The sequence below is a fragment of the Lepisma saccharinum genome, chromosome 29 (genome assembly GCF_977018435.1).
Source record: "Lepisma saccharinum chromosome 29, izLepSacc3.1, whole genome shotgun sequence".
Lineage (NCBI taxonomy): Eukaryota > Metazoa > Arthropoda > Insecta > Zygentoma > Lepismatidae > Lepisma > Lepisma saccharinum.
The window spans coordinates 43,104,357-43,129,908 of NC_139257.1; the positions used below are offsets into that span (position 1 = coordinate 43,104,357).

The 25,552-nt window shown below is 39.9% G+C and overlaps 1 protein-coding gene across 5 annotated transcripts in view; it reads left to right on the forward strand.

The window, feature by feature from the left end:
- LOC145981333 (uncharacterized) overlaps positions 1 to 25,552 on the forward strand; it is a 292,919-nt gene that overhangs the window by 60,116 nt on the left and 207,251 nt on the right. For all 5 annotated transcript variants that reach the window (XM_083114544.1, XM_083114543.1, XM_083114546.1 and 2 more), the window contains exon 2: positions 23,340 to 23,466. In XM_083114544.1, the coding sequence (XP_082970670.1) occupies positions 23,369 to 23,466 (98 nt within the window). In that variant the 5' untranslated portion in view covers positions 23,340 to 23,368. The remainder of the gene's footprint in view (positions 1 to 23,339; positions 23,467 to 25,552) is intronic.

Genomic DNA, 25,552 nt, shown 5'->3' on the forward strand with positions numbered 1-25,552 from the left:
GCAGATGTCTCTTCCCTGGTTGTCTGGCCAACTGAAGAACAAACCAGATAAGCATCTAATTTTTTGATATCAGTCTAGGCCGTTTTGGATTTGTACCTTCTTTCATCTCACCTCCACCTTCAAAAATGTTTAGATCTAATTCTTTGTCAACGCCCTTTATTCCATTCCATTTCTAACAAGTATTTTCGTTTCGCTGGCACTCAAGCTCCTTAATCACTCCGTTGGCTACACTGGAACTTTGAGCTACGGAGGTATCAGCTTTCTGAAGGGACTGGGATAAAACATTTATGAGGGTGAAACGTTCTTTAGTCAAAAGAACATGATTTAACTAAAAGAACAAATAATAAGTTCACATGAAAGACTCGAAAGCATACACGTGATGCCTCTCAGGGTATGGGGTAATATATCTCTTCGTTGTTCAAACTAAATAAAAATCAAAGTTAAGTTTGCACTAAGAGAAAGGAAGTCTATTTTACTTCTTTGCAAACTAAATACTTATATTCCTAACATATAATCCATGTCACTCAAACAAATAAATCTTCTTACAATTCAACTTGATCACTCTATTCCAAAATCCCAGTCCGAACTCCTAAGTCAAGACAAAAGACACTCGTAATTCCCATGGCAACAGCTCTTAACAAGATAATTATATACAGGTTAGTTACTATCCTGACATTATCAGTGATAGGTAAATTTCAGTAATTAATATTACAAAAACAATAAACATTTGCACAAGAGAAAAGATAATTAATAACAATAAATATTTGTGCAATGGGAAAGGACGTGTCAATTGCCCCCTCCAAAGAAAAATCAAAATCGACGACGAACTGGAAAACTCAACAGTCTAGGAGGTTTTGGTTTCAATCTCTGGAAAACAGTTTACAATTCTTCATGTATTTAGTTCACAAGTTCTGACATAAAACTGGACGTTTGAAGAAAAATTCATTTTTTTAGTACAGCATGGGACTTCTGATACATCATAAATAAACTATGACACTTCATACAACTAAGAAGACCAGATCAAATAAACATTCAGCAGCCTATTCAAATATGCTCTTGTTCTACAACATGTCGTAACCACAAACTCATAGAAAACGTTTCCAGTGCCAGGCCTTTCCAAAGACACCTTCCTATTGATCGTGAAGATTTCAACTTAAATCGGTACTTCGTTCCATTTTCAGTAATTTTACTGGAATCAATCTTCTTTTTCATATCTCTTGGTGAAGGAATCCATTTCTAATGGCTAGCTTTAAATTTCCGAACCCTTATTTACTTGTCTACGGAATTATTCTCTTCTAGCTCCTTTTAAATTGACACTCTGTCCACCATTAAATATAATATTCTATGTATAAGACTGATTTAAGTTTTATACTTTCGCAGAAACGATTAACCAACAGCAGATCTTATTGTAAATCTTTTATAATTAAGATTTCCATTAGAATGGTGCTTTCAGTAGTTTCGAGCACTGAGTTACGCTTGCCTACAAATTCTGAATTCTAGTTCTAGCTCACTGAATTTTTACACTGAACGGCTTGCCTTAATTTACATCTAAATTCCTTTTCCTCGTGATTTATTACAAGTATGAGTTTCTTATCTTCATCTCCAGAATGGGAAAAATCTCTTGCTGCTCCCAGTTTCATCCGAGACTGCCTAACATAAGGATACGTTTCTATGCTAGGCGAGGGGTAAAATCCCGCACCTGGTCAAGATTAGATCTGGTGTCCCAACAGAAGTTCCTCGTTACTGCCACACTACGCTGTTGCTCAGCGCTGGGATATGGTTCAACAATGTCTGTCTGCACGCCACTGCTCGTCGTTTGAGTCCCGGGAGCATTATTGCTATCTCTCGGTGGAGATAAACGTTGTTGACTTGGCGAAGAAAACCCGCTGTTAGGATACGGTCTATCCTAAGGATTACCTCTGGAAGCTGGATATTCTCGTCGTGATCTAAACTGACGCTGTTGACGATAATTATTTCCATTTCTAGGGTATGGACTCTCAGCTGGGTTACTCCTATTTTGTTGCTGAACTAAGCGAATTCTAGACGTTCTTTGAACATCTCTGATATTTTGTTGAGAGCCAGTTTCTCGTCTCCATGTAGACCGCCAAGCATCTTGTTCCTCTGCTTGCTCATATCTCTTAACAAAATCCGCTAAGAGATCCACGGTGTTCGGAGCATGAGCCAAGCACAATTGCTTTACTCTAAAAGGTAGCTGTCCGATGATTAGGTTAACTACTTCCTGCTCGGTGTAATGATTACTCAGATTCCTATAGGAAGAGTACACAGACCAAACGTATTCCTCCACATTGTTATCATTCTGCTTATTGTACCGCCTAGTCCTCACAGACGCCAATTCTCTCTCTTTCGCTTCTGTTGAAGCAAAACGCTTCTTGAACTCTCTGCAGAAATCAGAGTAAGTGCGGAAATCGTTCTTATGCGAATAAAACCAGTGATAGGCCTTTCCAGTCAACAAACGTGGAATGATTTCAAGCCTATAATGTTGAGGAATCTGTAGAATTTCAAGGTTTGTACTCAATTCCTTTAAATATATTTCAGCTGAAGTAGCGATAATATTGCCGTCGAACTTTCTCATAGAATTGATGTCTGCCATTCTAGGAGTTACCCCAGTGTGTAACATGCGTGAAGCAGGCTCTCTTCTGTTTCTTCTGCTGCGAGCAGTTGATTCACTGTCTGAGGAGCTGGATTCGTTCATCTTCTTGTACCTCTTTTTCCTTGAGGTTTTTCCTTGTAGGTTTCAAGCTTCATCTGAACAGATGGGATAAAATGTCGATCTTCCAGAACCTTCATCAACACGGTGGATTTTAGGATGATCAGAGTTCGTCTGGATCTGTAACCTATTTAGCTGATCAGAAATATGAACAATTTCACTACAGATATGACCAACATCTGAGGAAAATTTGTCTTGTTTAGGTTTCAACTGTTTTCCTCCATTCTTCGTCAGCTTTTCGGTATCCCTCGGTTTCATTTATATTCTCAGCAAGTTTCTCTGCCACTTTGTGATTAATGGTATCTTCTAACTTGTCTGTGATAACAGTTGCCTGGTGATTCACATTTTCAAACACTTCCTTTCTGAAACTGCTCTGTTCTTCAGCGATTTCCTTACGAAAGTTACCCTGAGATTGTTCAACCTCTTCTCTCAACAGGGCAATTTCTTGTTGCACATTTGATTCCACTTGTAGAGAGTTTGCTTCACATGTCTGACGTAAGTTAACGATCTCTATTTGAATGCTTTCTTTTATCTTCTGTTGATTTTCTTCCATTTTTACAGTCAAATTGTCCAGTCTCTGTCCCATCTCCAAAGCAGATTCTGTGAGTTTCGAATAACCCTGTGAAAACTTCTCTTCTAAGCGCCTTTCTGATTCCACCAGATTTCTACCACTTTCCTCTAACTTTAAGTTCAAACTGCATTCCAACATGGCTACATTCTCCTGAAACTTAGCTTCCAGATTGCTGGAACTTTCTCTAATGTTTTCCTTAATTTTTGATTCCAGAGAATCCAAAGCAATGGCGTTTTCTTGGATCTTTGCTTCCAGATTGCTGGAACTTTCTCTAATGTTTCCCTGAATTTTAGTTTCCATAGCCCTTGTACTTTCCTCCAACATAATCCGTATTGAAGAAAGCAGGTCTGCTGTAACTGGAACTGACTGCACTGGAGATTCATTTTCCTCAGCCGACGATTTACTTGCACTTCTCAACATCTTCTTATCTATATTTTTCTAGCACAGAATTTCCATCACAGTCACAAATCAATTACTCTTCACGAACACACAAAAATGAACACCACTAACGAAACAACAGATTTCGGGCCCCGCGTTGTTGCGCCAAAATATTGAAATGTTCTTTAGTCAAAAGAACATGATTTAACTAAAAGAACAAATAATAAGTTCACATGAAAGACTCGAAAGCATACACGTGATGCCTCTCAGGGTATGGGGTAATATATCTCTTCGTTGTTCAAACTAAATAAAAATCAAAGTTAAGTTTGCACTAAGAGAAAGGAAGTCTATTTTACTTCTTTGCAAACTAAATACTTATATTCCTAACATATAATCCATGTCACTCAAACAAATAAATCTTCTTACAATTCAACTTGATCACTCTATTCCAAAATCCCAGTCCGAACTCCTAAGTCAAGACAAAAGACACTCGTAATTCCCATGGCAACAGCTCTTAACAAGATAATTATATACAGGTTAGTTACTATCCTGACATTATCAGTGATAGGTAAATTACAGTAATTAATATTACAAAAACAATAAACATTTGCACAAGAGAAAAGATAATTAATAACAATAAATATTTGTGCAATGGGAAAGGACGTGTCAAGGGGGAGATATTCAGAAAATACTGATAAACATACAATGAAGTCCAACGGTTTTATAACTGAAAGCAGGCCTTTGGCGTCAGGTTTTTTTTTTAGAATGTCTTATATCAGACGCTGTCGCAGTGAGTACAGCAGCAAGCGCAGGATAATTTCTCTTGACACTTAAAACTGAAATAGCTCTGCAAAACCAGCAAGTGTTGCTCAATTTATGGAGTTCATGAGGTCTAGGGCTAATTATATTCAGCTCTTTTTGCACTTCTTTGAATTCAGCATGGGTGTCAGGCTAGCTAAAGTATTGGTACAAACACTGGATGGCATTAAAAATGTTGCAGCTTAAATCATTGTCCTTGCACGCTGCAACAAGCACTAAATTGACTTTATGAGCCAAGCAATGAACGTCATTGCATAAGGATTACTTTCCCTAATGATAGAATGTAAACCATTCTTAACTCCAGACATCACGCTGGCTCCATTATATGACTGTCCTACCATCAAAACATTTATATTAAGTTCCTCTAAATGTTGCCGATTTGCTGTATGGTTTCATAACAAAAATGTAGTAACTGAACTTAATCATGTTATTTTATTTGTCTTTGTTTAAGTTGGGGGGCCAGGCCCCCTCGGACCCCTCTAGAACTCCGCCTATGCTTAGAGAAATCAATCTGTCGCCAGTTGTGAGGTTACAGCACAGGAAGGCTCTTGCTGTTCGTCCACCTAAACGGCTCTCCAGGTGGGAAAGTCTGAGACTGTCTATTTCGGTCGACTTCAATAGCGGCTCTGTTCTTCGTCTCACCATTTAACGAGATGATGCACATCAGCTTGAGGGTTTCTTGCGCCGAAAGGATTTAAAGGTGCTTGCTTTCACCTTTTCTTCTCATCGAGAGGTCTTGCTTATTGACAGCCAGAGATGTGCCCATGGACGTCCGCAGGATTTTTTCCAGGAAGGGGCAAGGAAGGTATTTTTTTCCATGGGGGCAAACGGCACATTTTCTCCAAAAATAGTGTTTTCCCTAAAAAAAAAACATTGCTTAAATTTGAATTTATGATGTTCATGCAATAATTAACACATATTATTGTGGCTAAAATGAAATTATATGTGTGAAATGCATAATTTTTGGTTGACTTTCATTTTCCAGGGGTGGCACGGCCCCCCTTGCCCCTCCCCCTTCCGGACGCCCATGGATGTGCCGTAGACTAAGTTTACGTCTACATGCGTTGTCTACACGTAATCCGCGTAGATTACATTGATTGTAGTTTACATAGGCTACGTAGACAATCTAAATTGCATTAAAATTAATTTTCAAGGATTTCATGAAAGGAAAGTGACATTTTCAACTATATTCGTTCCTAACGAAATGAAAAGAATCCTATTTACAACAAAATTTCTCTTCTCTTCAATCATCAACTATGGAAGAAGATAAATAGTATGCAAAAAACAACAACAGATGGCAGTCGTGAGGCAAAAGTGGTCTTTTTCCCCATAAAACACAAGAATATTTCCTATATTAGGTTTCTTCCTAGGTGAGAAATTGTTCGAATTTGGAGGAAAGAGTATGAGAAGTTCTCCTCACACATCAGCAACTGATACGCAGTATAATTTTCTTTTAATTCCACGGCGCCCTTTGCTAAGTTATTACCTTTCGCCATGTACGTGTATAAAATTGTCTACGTTGTAACGGTATATTTTGTGCTTTTAAGCCGATTCTCAGCAACGTACACAATATACACAACCATACATTTTTGAATCCTTGTCCCGAGGTTCAAAACTTGCAGTACCTGAAGTTCTGTGGATGCTAGTTTAGGCAATAGACACGTACCTCTTCAAATTACAACTTAACGCCCATTTCCTTTTAGATATATATAGGTTTATTCATAATATATTTACAGAAGTTAATTCTTGGCCGTTATTCACAAAATTACATTCCGGTGTGCCCTGTACCCCCTTCCCGAAGAGAGTATGTAGACTCGCGTAGCCACTGGCTCCACGAGTAAAAAAAAATATAACCCTCAGTACCAAAAAAGGTGGCTGAAGGTATGTGTGTTGTGTACCCGGTTTCCCACATGACATAAACTATTGGAATAATGTGAAAAGAGCAAGTGTGTGTATTAAAAGAAAGAAAGTTAACATCCCCGCCGTCGGTTCACATAATAAGGAAAGAAAGCTCGCCCAGGCGCTCCCCTCAGAGAAAAAGATACCTCTTACATTGCTGTACTCCGCCAAACATCTGAGGCCGACTGCTCCTCTGCCCTTCCTATTTATAGGCCCCGCTAATGACCTAAACCGTTACTGGAAACTTACCGCTCCCCAACGGCCAAGAACCCAAAAGTACAGGAATACATAGCCATACACAATTTATAACATAAAAAGGATCCAGTAATGATCGCATCATTACATAGTCCCCCCTTCCTGAAGAGAGGAAAATCAAAGTTCTGTAACCTAGAGAAAATAATAATAATATACACAAAACACTTGTCCGCAGTTTCTGTTCACTACAAACACACTTTCATTAGGTCACACGACACTGACAGTCAATGTTCACTCTAATTTTGTCCACAAGTGTACTTCGAGATCTGCGTTCTTCCCTCAGCACTGGAGCTGGTTAACACACGTCGATTCTTACCCACTCAGCATCTCTTCCATCCTTCCTCCTGGACCAATGAGGGACAGTCTCCTGGAAATCCATCCAAGTCACCAAGGCTGCTGGTTCGACTCCCGGCAACGCCACTGCTCTGCGCTCCTGCCGAGATCGGAAGACACCGCTTCGACCGGCTTCCACATGAATGGGTCTAAATGGCTCTACATCAGTTTCTCACCACCGAACTGCGGCTTCTCGACGAAAATACGCGGTAAAAAAATACGCACTAACTTTGCGTTACTTTTGTTGACTGCGGAACGAAACGTTTGCAGGAGTAGTGTGTGAGGTATCAGAGAGAGAAAATAAATGAAAGATAAAAAATAAAGAAAAGATAGATAAGTCCCTATGTACAATATTTACAAAAATCCCCCTTTGAAATTAGACTAGAATCTGTTTCTCAGCTTGTAACGCATCCGAGATATATCTTCGTCTTGCTCCTCCTGCCGAAGTTACGTGCGCTCTCTTTGCTGAATTGGGTTCGGCTACTTTCCTTGCAAAGTCAGGTGGCGAAGAATAAGGCTTCAACTGGTCACTGTTGGCTCTCAATATTCTTCCGTCCCCGCTGTGTTTCATTTTGAAAGTATTTGCCGAAGTTTGCTCCACAATTGCGTGTGATCCAGAGGACTTCCCCGAGAATTTACTGGTTACTCTGCGGGCCTTACCAGAGATAGGATGTTCCTTAAGCCAAGCTTTATCCCCCACCTCAAACGTGCATTTGCGGCGTTTCCTATCACAAGCTTTCTTTTTGGCATCTTCTATCCTGAATTTCGTTTCCTCCTTACTTGACATGAAATCTTGCTTATTCCTGTCATCTTTTAATACGCAGCATGGCTGGCACGACTTACAATACTGGATAACGTCTTTAGTTAGGCCTATCCAAGTGTATTGTTCCCTAACCTTCGCTAACGTTTTCAATCTCCCAGGATGACAAACGAATGCATTATCATGCAACGACACGAGAATTTGCGAACGTAGAGAAGTAGGTGCCCATATTTTCCCTTTTCCCTTCTCTTTGTACTTTTCCGTAGGCAAATTTCTTCTAAGAATTCCCTCGTTGTCGAAGTACGAAGATTTGGCCTGGGTCTTCACCTTTTCCTTGTACTTCTTCGTTCCTTCCACCTCCTCATTCCTTGTAGCCCTCGCTACGTCAGCAAGAAACTTGTCTTTCATTTGCTCGGAAATGAGGGAGGCTGTGTCCAGAAACCTACGTGGCTCCTCAGAATTGTATTCTTCATTTCCCTCAGTGGCAGAGAATGGCAACAATGAAGAATTTTCCATATCTTTAGTTCCAGAGAGACGAACCATGGGCAGTTTTGTGCTCCGAAGCAAATTTTCCCTCTGTTGCTTCCTCATTTGCTTCGCACTTTCCTCAGTACACAAAGCGCTGAAATCTGCAACTGATTTCTGCACAGTGTCAGTCGAACATTCCACACGGTCAATCATGTCCTCAGTTTCGGGGTGTGGTTTGCAATTTCCCATCGTCGCGGTTGCTTCAGCTACAGTTTCATTTCTTTCCATCGTCGCAGTCATCGTCGCGGTTAGCCCAGCTCCAGCTTCCACAGTCGACGTCCTCCCCTGCTGCGAGAACGGAAGCCTCTTTCCCACTTCCCTCTTCTCCGCAGAAAATAAATGAATGACGTTACTGTTCTCAAAACTGTAGCCTCCCTGCTTCAAATGTAGCGATATGCCGGCCTTCCTTATGAACCCACGACCTGCGATAAATCCCGTGAAACAATTGCGCAGAACGACGAATTTATGCTTAAATTTCATCCCATTCAAATGTACAGTAAGATACATTTCCCCACATGATTGTACAGAGCCTACTGCCAAAGAAATATTAATACGTTTATTGTTAATCTTATTTCCTTGTTTTTCCAGTTCTCTTGCGATCTCAACAGACACGGTGCTCACAGACGCACCAGAATCCAAATATAGCGTGAAGTCCTTTCCCTGAACCTTACAGGTGACTAACGGTTTTTTGTCGCCAGAAGTGAAATTTCTGCAGTTACGTATTTCCCTATTCCTCCCCCTGTTTTGCTTTCCTTCTACGTGTGCAAGAACCGGAGTTATTTGTTCTGGTCTAACGGTATCTTTAGAGACGGCACAGGTGGCGCCCTTCTGCTGACCATCATACCCTCTTCTCCTCGCCGGTTCTTCTGCTCTCGACGGGGTTCCAATATTCCCGGAAAGGCTCAAGCGGTTGAAAAGACCCGGATTTATGGCACTCATTAATACTTCTGTTCCCATGCGGCCGAAAGGGTTTGTTGCCCCCGCAGCTACTAATTGCCTTGCGACACTCCCTGAAGTTGACGCTAGTGGTAAACTGCTATCTCTTAGCTCAGGACAATAGTACAGAGCTTCTGAATACAATCTCTTTTGAATGTCCATAGAATGGATTTCCAAATCTTTGATCGTTGCGAATGTTCTGTTGTACAAGTGTGTTCTGAATTTAGGATGGGAAAATTTCAAAACATGCTGGATGACCTCGTCTTCTGTCCCCCGTTTCTCCCTCATTGGAAAAAGCTTCCTGGTGTGTCGAATAAATGCAAGAAGAGACTGGTCTGGTGACTGGTAATTGTTCTGAATTATCCTTGCTATTTCCGAATCATAATCGACACTAAAGAATTCCTCAAGAAAAGCCTTCTCGAATTCCCTAAAAGTGCCGAAAGGTCTCGAAAATCTGAACCAATCTGCAGCGATTTCCTTCAACGAAAGCGGCAAGATTCTATCTAAGAGAAAAGTATCCCCAATTTCCATGATTTCCTGATAATTGCGTAATTCATACAAATAATCGTGTGGACTTACATCGCCGACGTTTCCCTTAAAGATCGGAATGTTAATGTTGCTTTTTTCCAAGATTTTGCTCATTTTTTCCTCGCCGGTCCTTATCGAAGTTCCTTGTGTAACATTTAGAGAAAGTCTCTCAAGTTCCCCAACAATATCTTCCTCGGGCCTTCACTCCAAGTTCGCATTGCCTAGCAACTTGCTAATGAGCTCCCTGTCTATTTGAATTGCCATTTTGTCTTCTGTTACTTTCTTTCCACTTCGCAATAACATATGCCTTCAGTACTTCTCACAAAAAATATCCCGACTATGAGCCCCCAGTATGTAACGGTATATTTTGTGCTTTTAAGCCGATTCTCAGCAACGTACACAATATACACAACCATACATTTTTGAATCCTTGTCCCGAGGTTCAAAACTTGCAGTACCTGAAGTTCTGTGGATGCTAGTTTAGGCAATAGACACGTACCTCTTCAAATTACAACTTAACGCCCATTTCCTTTTAGATATATATAGGTTTATTCATAATATATTTACAGAAGTTAATTCTTGGCCGTTATTCACAAAATTACATTCCGGTGTGCCCTGTACCCCCTTCCCGAAGAGAGTATGTAGACTCGCGTAGCCACTGGCTCCACGAGTAAAAAAAAATATAACCCTCAGTACCAAAAAAGGTGGCTGAAGGTATGTGTGTTGTGTACCCGGTTTCCCACATGAAATAAACTATTGGAATAATGTGAAAAGAGCAAATGTGTGTATTAAAAGAAAGAAAGTTAACATCCCCGCCGTCGGTTCACATAATAAGGAAAGAAAGCTCGCCCAGGCGCTCCCCTCAGAGAAAAAGATACCTCTTACATTGCTGTACTCCGCCAAACATCTGAGGCCGACTGCTCCTCTGCCCTTCCTATTTATAGGCCCCGCTAATGACCTAAACCGTTACTGGAAACTTACCGCTCCCCAACGGCCAAGAACCCAAAAGTACAGGAATACATAGCCATACACAATTTATAACATAAAAAGGATCCAGTAATGATCGCATCATTACAACGTGTAGAATGCAGACTATCGTTTTTACGCGTAGATGCACATCACTGTTGACAGCACAAGTCGTGCATAAATATTCCTTGGTACTGTCATTCAAAATCGTATGATCCCAATATAATCCTTGCCTTCCAATTAGTTCGACTGAAATAAATTCCTATCGATTAAACTAGTCCTATTTTCATTATTTAATTTTTTTATTTTCATTATTTAATTTTAGTACTTAGTGAGTGTTTCGGGAATCCAGACCGCCTTCCCTAAATACTTCCTTGATTCTAATGGATTCTATTGGGTTCCGTTACAGGACCGGAACATTCTTTCTCGCACAATTTAAATTCGGTCCTAGTTGCCTATTGTTTCATTTCAATGCGGAACTTGGACCCTGTTTAATCTGATCCGGAGAAAAGGTTCCTGGACCGAATTGAAATACTTAACAGATAAAAAGGTTCTTTGCGGTCCAGAACCCATTTACGCTTGCTGATTTTCTCTCCTGGACAGGAATGAATTTATTTAAAATTCCTGGACCTTTAACAACCCTTTTTTCTACCACTAATAACATGCATGGTTGTAAATGGTTTTTAATTTGTTATGAGAACATATGTGCGTTAGACAATTATAATTTTAAAACACACAAAATATTTCATTGGGTTTATTTACCGGCGATGAAGTACCGACTCTAGACCCTACTCCCTCGTGTTGGTTCGCAGTATTTTCGCTTCACTGTGTCACGTGCCAGTTTCGATGACACAATGGAAGTTACATGGAGGAATGGTTTCTCGGAATCGACGATAGATGGCAGCACGCCATATAAAGACGAGCAGAGCTCATTGTACAAACTAACAGTTGGGCTGAAAAGTTCGTAGGCTAACATAGTAAAAAATATTTTTTGACAAAATTCGATTTTATTATTCAATATAGTTGCCTTCGAGGGCGATACAACGATTATAGCGGTCATACAATTTTTCGATGCCATTTTTATAGTACGATTTCTCTTTAGCCTCAAAATAGGCCTCAGTTTCGGCGATTACCTCTTCATCAGTGCTAAATTTCTTTCCAGCGAGCATTCTTTTAAGGTCTGCAAACAGGAAAAAGTCACTGGGGGCCAGATCTGGAGAATATGGTGGATGGGGAAGCAATTTTATTACGGTTGAATATCGCTAAACATTGCTCCGAATCATCAAAACGTTGTTGCTTTTGATCGATTGTGAGCACGCGCGGCACCCATTTTGCACACAGCTTTCGCATGTTCAAATATTCATGCACAATATGTCCAACACGTTCCTTTGATATTTTTAAAGTCTCAGCTATCTCGATCAACTTCACTTTACGATCATTTAAAATTATTTTGTGGACTTTTTTTATGTTTTCGTCGGTAACAGCCTCTTTGGGGCGTCCACTGCGTGCATCGTCTTCGATGCTCATTTCGCCTCGTTTAAATTTAGCAAACCACTTCTCAACGGTTGATTTTCCTGGTGCAGAGTCCGAATAATGTTTATCAAGCCAAGCCTTGGCTTCAACAGTATTTTTTTCGCCAAAAAGCAATGCTTTATTAACACACGAAATTCTTTTTTATCCATTTTTTCACAATAACAAAAGCTGCTTCACTCACAATGCTATATCTCACGAACTAATTATCCGGCAGCTGTGAAATTTATACACGTATCTTTTGAAGGTTAGTACTAAGTAAAAATCACATGGATTTAATTCTAGTAACGCCATCTATGAGTCAGCCTACGAACTTTTCAGCCCAACTGTTAGGAGCGGAAGGGAGCAATTATATATATTATAGTAAATAAAATATATATAAAGGAAGAGTATAAAAATTATAAAAGGTGTGAATAAAATGTTGTAGATAGCAAATTAAGATAATTAAGAACATGCTCATATATGAAACGTTTAGGAAAGTTATTAAGTGAGCAAATGAATTCAGAAATGTATCTCATCTCAATTTCTTTTTGATTTCTCTGACGAGAAGAACATCGTCAGCTTTTGCATTTGTCCGTTCCCCGGTGGCGCTGTGGTCAATTAGACGCCCCGAAGCACTTTACGGTTGCGCTTCTTTTTTAGTCGCACTGGGCCATTGGCAGCGCTTGTTATTAGCGATCCTGGTTATTCCCCTTTGGTCGTTACATAGGAGGTGGCGCTAGTGTCAGTTTAGTCGACCCTACTCCTTTATATAAATATAGCTTGTATCGTTTGCCAAAGAAACGGGGAAAGGGAAAGAAAACATATATAGGGCATAAAGAAAAGGAAGCGAGACGACGCAACTAGATTTCTTATATATAGAAGAAATAATAAAATAAGTCTTTTCCATAATCAAAGAAGAAGAAGCTTATTTCTATAATCAAAAGAAGAAGAAGAAGCCTTTTCCATAATTAAAGAAGAAGAAGCTTATTTCAATAATCAAAAGAAGAAAAGAAGAAGAAGCCTTTTCCATAATCAAAGAAGAAGAAGCCTATTCTATAATCAAGAGAGAAAAGAAGAAGAAGCCTTTCCATAATTACGAAGAGAAAGAAGAAGATTTCCTTTCAAGAAGAATGTAACCGATGTAAATTTTCGATATATTTCAATGTCGCTATATATTTTTCTCTGTATTTTGTATAGTTCTCAGAATATAGATCCGCATTTAACTATATCCTCTTGGCTATAAAATGCTTTCTTATTTGAAATTCTCAAACAAAGAACCTATCCCCCTGAGATTAAGATATATCTGTAGCCGTGGTATAAATAACATGTAAGTACGTACCCACAAGGGGCGTAGCAACTGCCTAAATGCACTGATTTTTCCGTATCTGGTCTGTCTGAAAACGATACATAGATACTTGTGAATGTTTTTCGTTTCCGACCTCATATTGCAACCAACAACCACGCAATGATTGTTGCATTTTCTGTAAGACATCACCCTTACACCTTTGACATATAGGTGTTATTTTTTCTTAACCGGGAGGCGGCCCCCGTGACGGAGTGGTTAGCATATCGCTCTACGACGCCAAGGGTCCCGGGTTCGAATCCTGGCCTGGGCACGAATGTTTGTGAGTGTCTACTCATCAATTTCATCATATCATCACTCATCCCCACCTTCGCAATTAGCCATGAGCTACACAAGGGCGAAGTAAAATAAAACAAATCAATCAATTCAAAACGGAAGTAGCGCCATCTCCCGTACCGAACACGAACGAAATGTAAACATCCAGTATGCAGCTGTTTGATTTCCTTTATTTTACTTTGCTTTTTGTGCCACTTTTGTCTAATTTGCGAAAATGAGGATGAGTGATGACATGGTGAAATTGATGAATGGACACTCGCATCACAAACATCCATTCCCATGCCGGGATTCGAACCCGGGGCCCCTGACGGGTCTCTCTTATCGCACAACGAGATAGCAACCTTGTGTTCTGACGTCACCGTGGAATGCCTTCATTGTTACGCCTAATTCGTTGGGTTAGGCTTGTTAGGTTTAGTTCTCTTATCATAAATAATACATTTGGTATGTATTTGCGCTGAGGAAAGTAAATCTAATCTAATAAATAACGTAAGCATTTGACTTGTGACGTCAGAATACGAAGTTGGTCGCTCGTTCGAATACCTTATATTTCCCATACAAATTCCAGATGAACAACTTCAAATCACGAAAATAATTTGTAGTTACAAAAATAGAAACTTGAATATGCAAAAAAAATTGAATAATTTAATAAATGTATAAAGATCGTAAACACGAAACGTAGCAACAAAGTTATTCCTCGTGGAAAATCGCATACATATCCACGTTAAGAAGTAAAAGTTCGACCTGGCAATACTGCGTATTTACAACATGGAATCCGATTCAAGAAATAAACTATGGTAAGTACTTTAATGGTTTACTTTATAACTTTCAGAATTGATAACCCTCAGCATAGCATACAATGTTAATTAGACATTATCCATTGCCTTATTCATTATACAGCCGGACCCTGTGGCTGAGTGGTTAGCACATCGTGCTGCGACGCCAAAGGTCCCGTGTTCAAATCCCACTCGGGCATGGTTGTTTGTGAATGTCCATTCATCAATTTAATCATTTCATCACTCATCCCCATCTTCGCAAATTAGCCAAGAGGCACAAAACGCAAAATAAAATAAATAAAATTTTTAAAATATGAAATCGTTCTTTCCTATACTATTTGGTTGCCCGGGTATTTCCCCTTTGTGCGCCTGATGGCGACACGCTTGGCAGCCTCCCGGACGCCAACTCCCGTCAAATCGCTTGCGACATCTCCGCTATGGAAGCCACTAGCTTCGAAATTACTTCAAGTTCTCAGAATTGTAGTTACATTACATTCAAAATAAGCACGTTAATTGTCACGGGGGATGTTGAAAATGTCCTCGTGCATCCCTCGTTTTTGTCATGTTTTTAGGAAATTTTTAGCAAGACACGCTAAAAGGGCATTAAGTTTCCTAACAGCTCGTGGCGCCAGAGTGCCAACTGAAACACATGGCTTTGAGCATAACTTGTGGATTTATTTCTTAACCCCGTTTCATTTCAGTAACTTTGCGATCTCAGTTCAGTCGTATTTTTAAAATGGTTACGTGTTACAAGTGTTTTTACGATTTTCTCTTGTTCTATACAGTGTTTATTAAGCGTATAGTGTTCCAAGTGTTATTTGTGTTTTTCTATAGTTTTAATAATGGCACATACGCACACATTACAACAAAACGTAGGGCCTCCCCGTTGGCGCAGTGGTACCGTCGTCGCCTTGTAATCAAGGGGCCCCGGGTTCGATTCCCGTGTTTCGTATCCCACTTTAAGCTGTAGGGCCAGTCCCGATTAGCCTTAATGTGCATAAAGTGGACTTTACACATCAACTCAATCAATCAATACAACAAAACGTTTTATGTACGATTCGTATCTGATTACAAATTGAGGACTAAAAGTGGTAAACGTTGTAAGTGCCAAAAGCGAAAGTGTTGGGAAATCGCATCGTTCCGCACATCAGCCCGTAAGAACGTTCACACTAGTGACCTCTTTACACGCCCTTTGAACTACTTAGAGGGCTACCAGCCACTTTTCACGTTTACCACATTATAATGCATGGCACATTTCACAGTTTATCGTGGAAAACGGTGTGTGGAAAACGGTGTTTGAATTATTTTGGGACTTACATCATTTACCAATTTTAGTCTTCAATTCTTGAAGGGATGTTCGTAAACGATTTTCAACAGAATTCCCAGGTGTGCCTGTTCCACACAGAAATACCGTGCGAAACTTTGTGAAGAGATTGAGAACGAGAGTCTGTTAAATTTCTGTAAATGAATTATGCGGGATGTTAGTGTTGGGGTAATTGATCCACGTTTAATATTCTTCTCTAACGAAGCAAGGTTCCATTTACAGGGAACAATGGAACCTTACTTCCGTTGTTGAAATCATTTTGAATAAGGATATCTAGCCTTTTTTTCTAAATTTAATTTTATTTGAAAACACTATTCTTTTATCACATTTTGATAAAAAATGTGACTTTATCTCTCCTTTCCCTGCAACAATGTGACCTTTCGTTCATTGTTGAACTCGTTATGAAAAGGGATAGCTAGCCTTTTCCAAATTTAATTTTCTTTTAAAATAACCCACTATCCTACAGTACTTTTATCACATTTTGATCACAAGAAGTGTGTTCCTTCATCTGTCCTTTTTCATCAATGAGAGAGAGCTTTTGTTCCATTGTTGTACTTTCTAAGTTTGCAGATTTGCAGCCTTGTTTAAATTTAACTTTCTTTAACAATCTCGCATTTCTGCAATGATTCTCTCACATTTTTATCGCATGTTGTGCCATTTCCTAGTTTCCCGCCAAATTTAGCGAAATCAATCGATTCAGTGTGCATGGCTACATGGGCGTAAGTGTTTCGCGCTCAATCTCTAAACTAACGTGGCTTCTTCTCCCGTTCCTCTTTTGTCACCCTGACTTATCGGTTAGCGTTAGTAAAGTGTTTATCTATGGGGGATATTGTAAAATAAAGTCTATGCAACAAACCTTCACACATTTGAAGAACTGAAGGAGAATATCAGGAGAGAAACTGTAGCAATTTCAGAAGATGAACGGTTGCGTGTAAATGGATATTTCCGAAAAAACATGTCAAAATCGTGTGGATGCACGAAGACAACATTTCAACATCCCCTGTGACAAGGTACGTGCTTATTTTGATTATATTTGTAACTGTAATTCTGAGAACTTGAAGTCATTTCGAACGGCTTCCATAGCGGAGCTATCACACGCAATTTGACGGGAGTAGCCGCCTGGGTGGCCGCGAAGCGGGCCGCCGTCAAGCGCCCAAAGGGCAGAAATAAAGTCTCTGCGATTAAGAAAAGTTTTCGTCATTATAGACTGAAAGAATTCTCGCAAGTTTAATTACTAACTGTTTTCAATATGTTACCTAATTTTATATGAGACTTTTCAGTGCCCTATATTATTTACACCATCCACGGTCATCACTATTTCAAATGTAAGGGAGGTTAAATAAGGGCTGATAAACAGGATGAGAATTGATAGGCACTAAAAACTCGCAAAATAAGCAGGCAAATAAGAACAACATACAAAATAGGTACTAATCGTTCTGCACATCGCCCTACGACGCCAGGGGTCCCAGGTTCGATTCCTGGCCTGGGCATGGATGTTTGTTAGTGTCCATTCCGTAACGCAACTCCCATGCTGCGTTTGGGATCGAACCAAGAACCTCTAGATTGAATTGGGTGATGTAGTTATTTCTCATTCATCTCTCAGATGGTTATCACTCGCTTGGCCTAAATGTGATAAATGCAAGAGGTTACTTTTAAAGGAATGGCGACAGAAATTAACTTAGATTAGATATGGGTTTTATACTCTCCATGACTGAACCGATATGGATTGGTTAAGAAAAGGATATTACTTGCCTTACAAATAGATGAAGATTGTTCCTACACTTGTCCTCTCAAATGTCACTGTCTGACCTCCCTGTCAGACATCGAATCTATCACACACCATCGTCCAATAATCATTCTCCACTTTGCTTTTCTCTCACAATCCGCAGACCTTACTCTCTCTGCTATTCTCGCCAACTGATCACACCTCCTGAGACACTCCCCTAACGTTTGCCTAATTGCTTATTCTGCATTCCTTTCTCTGCTTCCTGCTATGCTAAGACTTTATACTTCTTACCCAATACCTTGGGTACGATACGATTCATCAATTTCATCATATCAGTCATCTCAATCTTCGCAAATTAGCCAAAAGTGGCACAAAAAGCGAAGTAAAATAAATGAAATCAAATCAAACTAAACGTGCTGAACATTTTTCATCATTTTCATGGATTAAGCACTGAAAAAGCTGTTATCTTCGAAAGAAGCACTTGTGACGAAAACAGTCACAATACCTGTGAAACATGAATACCACTCACTCAGGCACATAGTGGATCTGGTAATTTTCAATGCATTACAGAGAATAATGATATATTGCGAGCGAATCGAAACGAGCAAGAAAATTTTTGGATCCAATTTTTTTGCAGGCTGTAATCAATATTTATTTAATAAGGCGCAAATAATTTCAGGGGACGCCAATACAGTCTCTCCTTTACAACTTTTGTACCTCCCCGATAGTGTAGTGGTAACATCGTCGCCTTCCAAGGGGTTCCATACCCCATGGAAGCACAGTGGTTCGGAACCAACTTTAAACTGTAGGTCCAGTCCCGATTAGCTTTACTGTGCATACAGTCAGACCTGTAGCCAGGAATTCTTTGTAGGGGGGGGGGGGGCGAAGTCAATCCTAGAGGGGGCAAATTTTTAATTTATTGTGTCGCATTGGCAGATATAACAGGGTACACAGAGGCACTTGCCCTTCCCCCAAAAGAGAAGGTAAAAGAAAAGGGATGATATCTTGAAACTGCAACGAACAAAAGAACTTTGAGCAACATCAAATAGCAATATTTCGATAATGACCTTTCCAGATTGCCAAAGAATATGAAGTTTAACATAAATACCTAGGTAGGCTAATAGGGACTGTATCTACTTGATATTTACAGGTCGATAATGTTAATAGATGATTAATATGCACCAATAACTTTGGGCCTCTCTGCAGAACTGATTAAGGGAGCCCTTTATAAATGATGCTTCATAATGATTTCCTCTAGTTTCCAGTATGCAAGATTTTTATGCACAAAGGAATCTAATGAGAATCCAACAACACCATTGTGTTGTGTTATGCAAGAAAAATAGAATTAATTAAATAATAATGGTTACATATTACCTACATTTTGATGAATTGTGTAAAAATTTGTAGCTAATACATTTTTTTTTGTACTTGCTAAAACATTAAAACATGGGTCCCTTAGTCCATTACGGACTCTGTTTCTTTCAAAAGGGAGACTCTGGCATCACTACAGACAATGTTTACCTACTGGTTACGTTAACCATTTTGCAAATTATTGTGTGAATTGTATTATATTATAGTTGAAATACATTTTTTGACACCTGACAAACAAATAGGAATCCCCTGATTGATCAATGACTTCTTGAATTACAGTGTCATCATTAATATTTTATATTAAGTTTCATAGAAAGAAATTGTTTTAATAGGGTGCAATAATTTCACGGGGCACCATGGCATTCTCTTTAACATTTCTTTTCATACAGATCGTTTCGCTTCCAGGGCCAACTCCTGCCGCCCCGTAGCTATGGCTCTGAACTTGCACTATAAGAAGAGCAGAGAATGCGAGCGAAGCGAGCAAGAAAATTTTACGAAATGTTTTTTTATTTGTATAAAATTTGAAATCAAGGGAGGGCAATTGCCCCTCTGTGCCCCTTGCAAGTGCCCTTGGCCGTCTGGTAGAAAAATGCAAGGAACACAAAAACTAATTCCATCACGAGTATCCAATTAATTGTCCTGCTATTCTTAGATTCTCCTAGTCTTGTTTTTTTTACTTAAATGTTTGCTTCCCCTAGAATGGACTTCTGTCCAAGGTCAGGGGGAGGGGGCAATGCCCCCTGTAGTTTCGGCACTGTTTACGAGTGTCTCTTCATCAATTTCACGTCATCCTTCATTGTTGCGATTAGCTAGAAGTGGCAGAAAAGCAACGCAAAGTAAAAAAAATCAAATATCCACTCCCTCTCTCTACCACACTATTACCAAAAGATAGACTTGGGAAACAAAAATTTAAGCAATTGAAAGTTCATAGCAACACATCCAAGAAAAACATCCAAACACATTAAGCACCTTTAATACAATACTACTCAAAATGTCACAACTGTTCTAGATAATGAAAGTTGTGAAATCATTTCCCGAAGTCTAATCTGGAAGGGAATTTCCCCCCTCCCCAATCCTGATACGACATTATACGGAATCCCATACACCCTAATAAATCACAAAATCAATAAGTGTCTTTGTAATGTTGCTAGAGTAACACATGATATAATTGTAAAGATTAGTGAAAATTCCAGGTAGGAATGTGTTCTGTATTTTTCACAGGGGGCGCAGAGCAGGCTCTGCTACGGGCCTGCATAAAGTGTACTACATAAAACACAAACTCAATCAATCAGTCAATGAATACCACTCAGAAATGTCATGAGGCGACTTTTAAACATAAACGCCTACATTATCTGGCCAAGGAACAAGAAAAGGCATTTTATGGCAAATCGTTAGCCTATTATTGCATAAAATTTAAAACAAATCTCCGGTATCAGCCCACAAATTTCCTAAAACTGTGCCAAAAACGAGTGGATGCACAAGGACAACATTTCCAACACCCCCCGTGACAATTAACGTGCTTATTTTGAATGTAATTGTAACTATAATTCTGAGAACTTGAAGTAATTTCGAAGCTAGAGTGCGCATCAAATCTCCTGCATATGGCCTTGAAAGGCTGAAAAGCACCAGCGAATCACAGACGTGCGGCATTGTCTAGTTTCGTGACAAGGCGTTTCGCTCAATCACGCTGTCTCTTTTCCGTGTGAGATTTCAACATGGCACCGCTGCAGTGCACTGCAATTGGCTATCACCATATGCAGGAGATTTGACGCGCACTTTAGCGGCTTCATAGCGGAGATATCGCACACCATGTGGTGGGAGTTGGCGCCAGGGTGGCAGCCAAGCGTGTCGCCGTCAGGCACACAAAGGGGAAAGAAAGACCCTATTAGACAGGAAAATAATGCATTCTAACTATAGCGTAAAATGAACTTGGAGTTGAACGGCATTGGGAATGTCACTATTCATCTTAGCGACCTCAAAAACTATGAATTCCACACTAATATCAGTCGTTTTCGATTATTTTAATATGTCTCCCTTCCCACCACCACCCCTAGGGGTACCAGGGGTGTCTTGTAGTTGAACGTCATTTGGAGTGTCACTATTCATCTTAGCGACTCCGAAAACTATTGATTCCACACTAATATCGGTCGTTTTAGAGTATTTTTACATGTCACCCGCCCTTCCCACGCCACTCCTAAGGGTGTCTTGGAGTCAGGGTTGACATTTTGCCTGGGGTTTTCTGAAAAACCCAACCCGGGTGGGTTTTTCCAGATAAAACCTGATAAGACCCGGGCAAAACTGGGGTTTATTGGTGTTTTTCGGGCTGTTTAAAAATATATGTTTTAAAAATGAAATACATTTTCCCCTAGTAGTAATGTATTAACATTCAATTTGTATTGCTTTATACCCTGTCCCAACTATCTCTGGAGCAGGCAAACGAAAACAAGTCTCGGCACAAGTAGTAACGCGAGATGGCTCCACCAATGAACACCGGAGAGAGAAATGGATTGCCTGGAGGGGGTAAGCGACTGCAGTTGCCAGCCTTCACAGCAGCATGTACTGCGGCGCTCTGCCCACTATTTCCTCCCCTTTGATGCTATGCGCACCCTTGCTCCAGACATAGTGGGTAAGGAACTTGAAGGAGACTGCATCAGCAATGAAAGGAACACCTGGTGGACATCGTAACGTTCGAAATCCTGAGAACATTCAATGAGTTCTAGGTCTCATTCAAAAAATGAACTGTTCTTGTCAAGGAACAGCATGAAACTGCCTCTCATGTTATTTTCCTAAAATGGTTAGAGATGCAGTACTACATATATTAAATTGACTTCGTTGCATGAAAGGCCTTTGTTTTTATTTGTAATTAAAAACAGTCAGGTTTAGTTGCCGGGCCCTGTATGACGATGCTGATGATGCGGTGGAATTCGCAGAATCTCTAAGAACATTTGCTAGACTGGAAACTGAGTCTGACTTTTGCTTAGCGACTTATTCTTCAGCTCCTTATTTGAGGTAACCACTGCACTCTCTTCCCTCAACAGGAGGTTCGCCAGGACAAACACAGGCTGTTCGCACTGTGGATGTGACTCATCATGCACAGGAATGATGGTATCTTCTTCAGGGTCGATTTCTTGGATAAACTCCCCTTCACAAACCTGAGCATTCTCGCATGGGACATACACCATGAGCAACCTTACCTGCTGATTTGCTGGTTGACACAGCAAGCAGGCTTGTGGCAAGTTCAGACACCTTGCACTGCTGTAGTTTGCAGGCTGGGCAGTTAGATACAGCTTCGGTGAACATGTTTAGAACATAATTGCTGTGCTACTGCAAGGAATGACATGAGAGCCATTGCAATTTCTTTAGTGTTTTCTTTATTTTAAATTGATGAAAATAATGTAACTTTTTTCTTAAAACTTTTCCTCTCCCACTAAATACTAAGCAACATTCCATCCTAATTGATTGTTTCCTACAGTGAATGAGAAACAATGTTTATGAGGACCACTTATTATATTAACAATGAACGGTTAACAAAGGTTTGGAGAATTCACATGCACTTATGGAGACTTCCGAAATCCCACTTCTTTTCTTCCTTCCTGAAATTCCAGGATTACAAGGTTCATAGTCCAAAATACAGTATTAGAAATTATATATTTATTTGTACAAGTCCTCACTTGTAGAAGTGCTTTCGAAGGAGAAATACGTTGAAGGCCCATCTGCGGAAGCTATCATGTGATGGTAACCTTCCCTAATAGGCATTTTGTTATAATTAATTCAATTTTCCTCTTATTTTGAAAGTATTTGCAGAAGCAGGATTTGTGTAAATATAAATTCACATTTTATTTGTTTTGGGAATTTTCACATTAGTTTAATGTGTAAAGGTTATCGCCCACTGAGATGCCAGAAACACGACACCCCAAAACTCTGAGTGGAAAATTCCATGAGCCTTTCCGAGGGTAGTTGCCCATGTACCATGATGCCATGTGCCAAACCGCATAACATTTTCCAAAGCCGGAGCTAAACAAAGAGACGCGGAGACTTGTGATACGGAAATTCCATGTTTCGGTTCCGTGCATTTCACTGTAGTGGGCATTACACCATTTGATTTCAATAGGAGCAGACAACAGATGTTCTGTTGTCGTATTTCCCCACACCTCAGTGGACAATATGCTTTAATTGTCCAATTTCCCAAGTTAAAGGTTCAAGATTTCTGCATTTTACCATTGCTGTGTTGGTTTAGATAACGCTTTTCTTCATGTACAGTCCAAGTGATGCTGTTATATTCTTAACCTGCAGGCTGTTGAGGCGCCGCCTATCGTCACGAGATGCATCACCTGTACCCGTCTCCAAAAGGTGACCCTCTGTGCCCTCTTGGGTTCCATCCCCAGGTGCGATGGCCAACCAGGTGCAAGAGGTGTTTTAGGTGAGTTCCTGTTGTTTCTTCATTTCTTTGTGTGAACATAATTTACATTTTATTACAAGGAATTATTTGCTAATTAGGATTAACCCATTCCCTGTGGCAGATCTATACATAGACTCTCTCTAAAAATGGGCCTTTTTTACAGAGCATCTACATATAGACCGTATTTAAAAATTAAGTCATTTTTAGAGACATCACTTGTTCATGCTATTATTAGTCTATGTGGGCTATTGGGAATCAAAAAATCAATTGTTGATGCTTTCTGAGTTCCTGAAGAATATTTTTTTTTGCAAAATGGAATTAGAGCCGCAGTGGTCTACTTGGTTGGGTTTGACTGCCATGTGGGAGACCCGGGTTCGATTCCTGGGGTGAGTGTTCTGAGGTCGGAATTTTACCAGCCTAGTCCCTGCATAAAGTTGCTCTGGGGCTCACCCAGCCTAAAATCAATGTGTATCTGGGGACAACCCTGGAGGGTAAAGGCAGCCGGAGCATGGTGCTGATCACATCACCTCCAAAATGGTCGAGATTGAGAATATGCACATTTGCTGTATGCAGGGGAACCTTACCTTTCACCTTACCTAATGTGGTTTGCGGCAGTCACTCTATATTGATTGTTTTGCTTAGGTTAAATTTTCTGCAAGTATTTTTATAGTTAGTTTTTGCATTTATTGTTTTGGTCATACATCCCTTCAACTTCGCCACAGGGAAGGGGTTAACATTGTATTCAGCAGGCCTAAAGTGAAATTTTATTTGAAGGAGCAGGTTAGTGGAATACAGGGTGATTCAGTAAAAGCATGAAAGAAAGGAACAGAAAATAGATGATGTACCACTGAACATTTGGAAATAGGTAACCTATAGTGGGAGAAGCCAGCTTACCCAGATAGAGTGTAGATGTCTGCAATAATCTGGATATTACCTTTCTTGTTTGTTGGCTTTGAAGGCAAGGCCATATTCCATGGCCTGTGAGGACACCTGACCTATATCCACTTGATTTTTTTGTCTGTAGATATCTCAAATCACTTGTTTATGGACACGGACATGGAAATACTTACCAGAGTTGTCGCCACATGCGATATTATACACAAGCAGATGTATTTGAAAGAGGGGCAGAATATCGATGCCATTCTCATGATGTCTCTTTGTGCTTGGTGGCCGTCATTTTTAAATACTGTTGTGAGATAACTTAATTCTACGTTGTTAACACCGGTTTGTCAACGATATGACACTGGTTTACGAACGTACAAGCATGCAACTCATGTGTGTAAATCAGTGTCTATAAATATAGCTACTCACTGTTCGTCAGTGCCGTCACTACATGCCAATACATGCCACTTGTCATTCTTATAGACAACAATTTGCTTTACAACTCCACATGTTTCAGCCCATATCTCGTTACACTAGCTTATCCGTTCCTTTGGGTAAGAGTCTAGTTTACGTCCTTTTCCTAAGGAATATGTGTCATATATCGTTGGAAAGGTTATTTTATAAGGAATTCAACAACGTAAATCCTAAAGCGAGGAAAAATTTCCTGGAGGAGTAAATCGAGAAAAACCGATGTTGTCCGGATATGCATAATTGAACGTACTGAGGAATTTTTTCGATGATGAAGCACATATTTAGGGGTGAAATGAGTGCTAATGGAACCTAACCTAACAGACCTAATCTAACCTCATAGACATACCTCGTCCCCGTGAATGGTTAGTGGAGCTATCGTGAACAGAAAGTGTAAAAAGAAAAAGGTACTTACCCGAAGAAATGCCGGCTGCCGCATTACGAACGCGCACCGCGAACACAAAGAAGCAATCACCCTGCAGATAAGGATGTAAAGTAGAGTCTAGCCTTCCTTTGTTCCCTATCTCGCAGTTTAGCAGTGCATCAACTATTTCCTTTTTGCATGCTTTTCGTGAATCACCCTGCATATTTATTTATTGAAATAAATCGACCAATAACCCCATTGCACACACAGTTGATTGATTGATTGATTTGGTTTATTTTACTTTACTTTTCTGCCACTTTTGGCAAATTGAAAATATGAAGATGAGTGATGGTATGATGCATGCACAGGCTGTGATTCGAACCTGTGACCCCT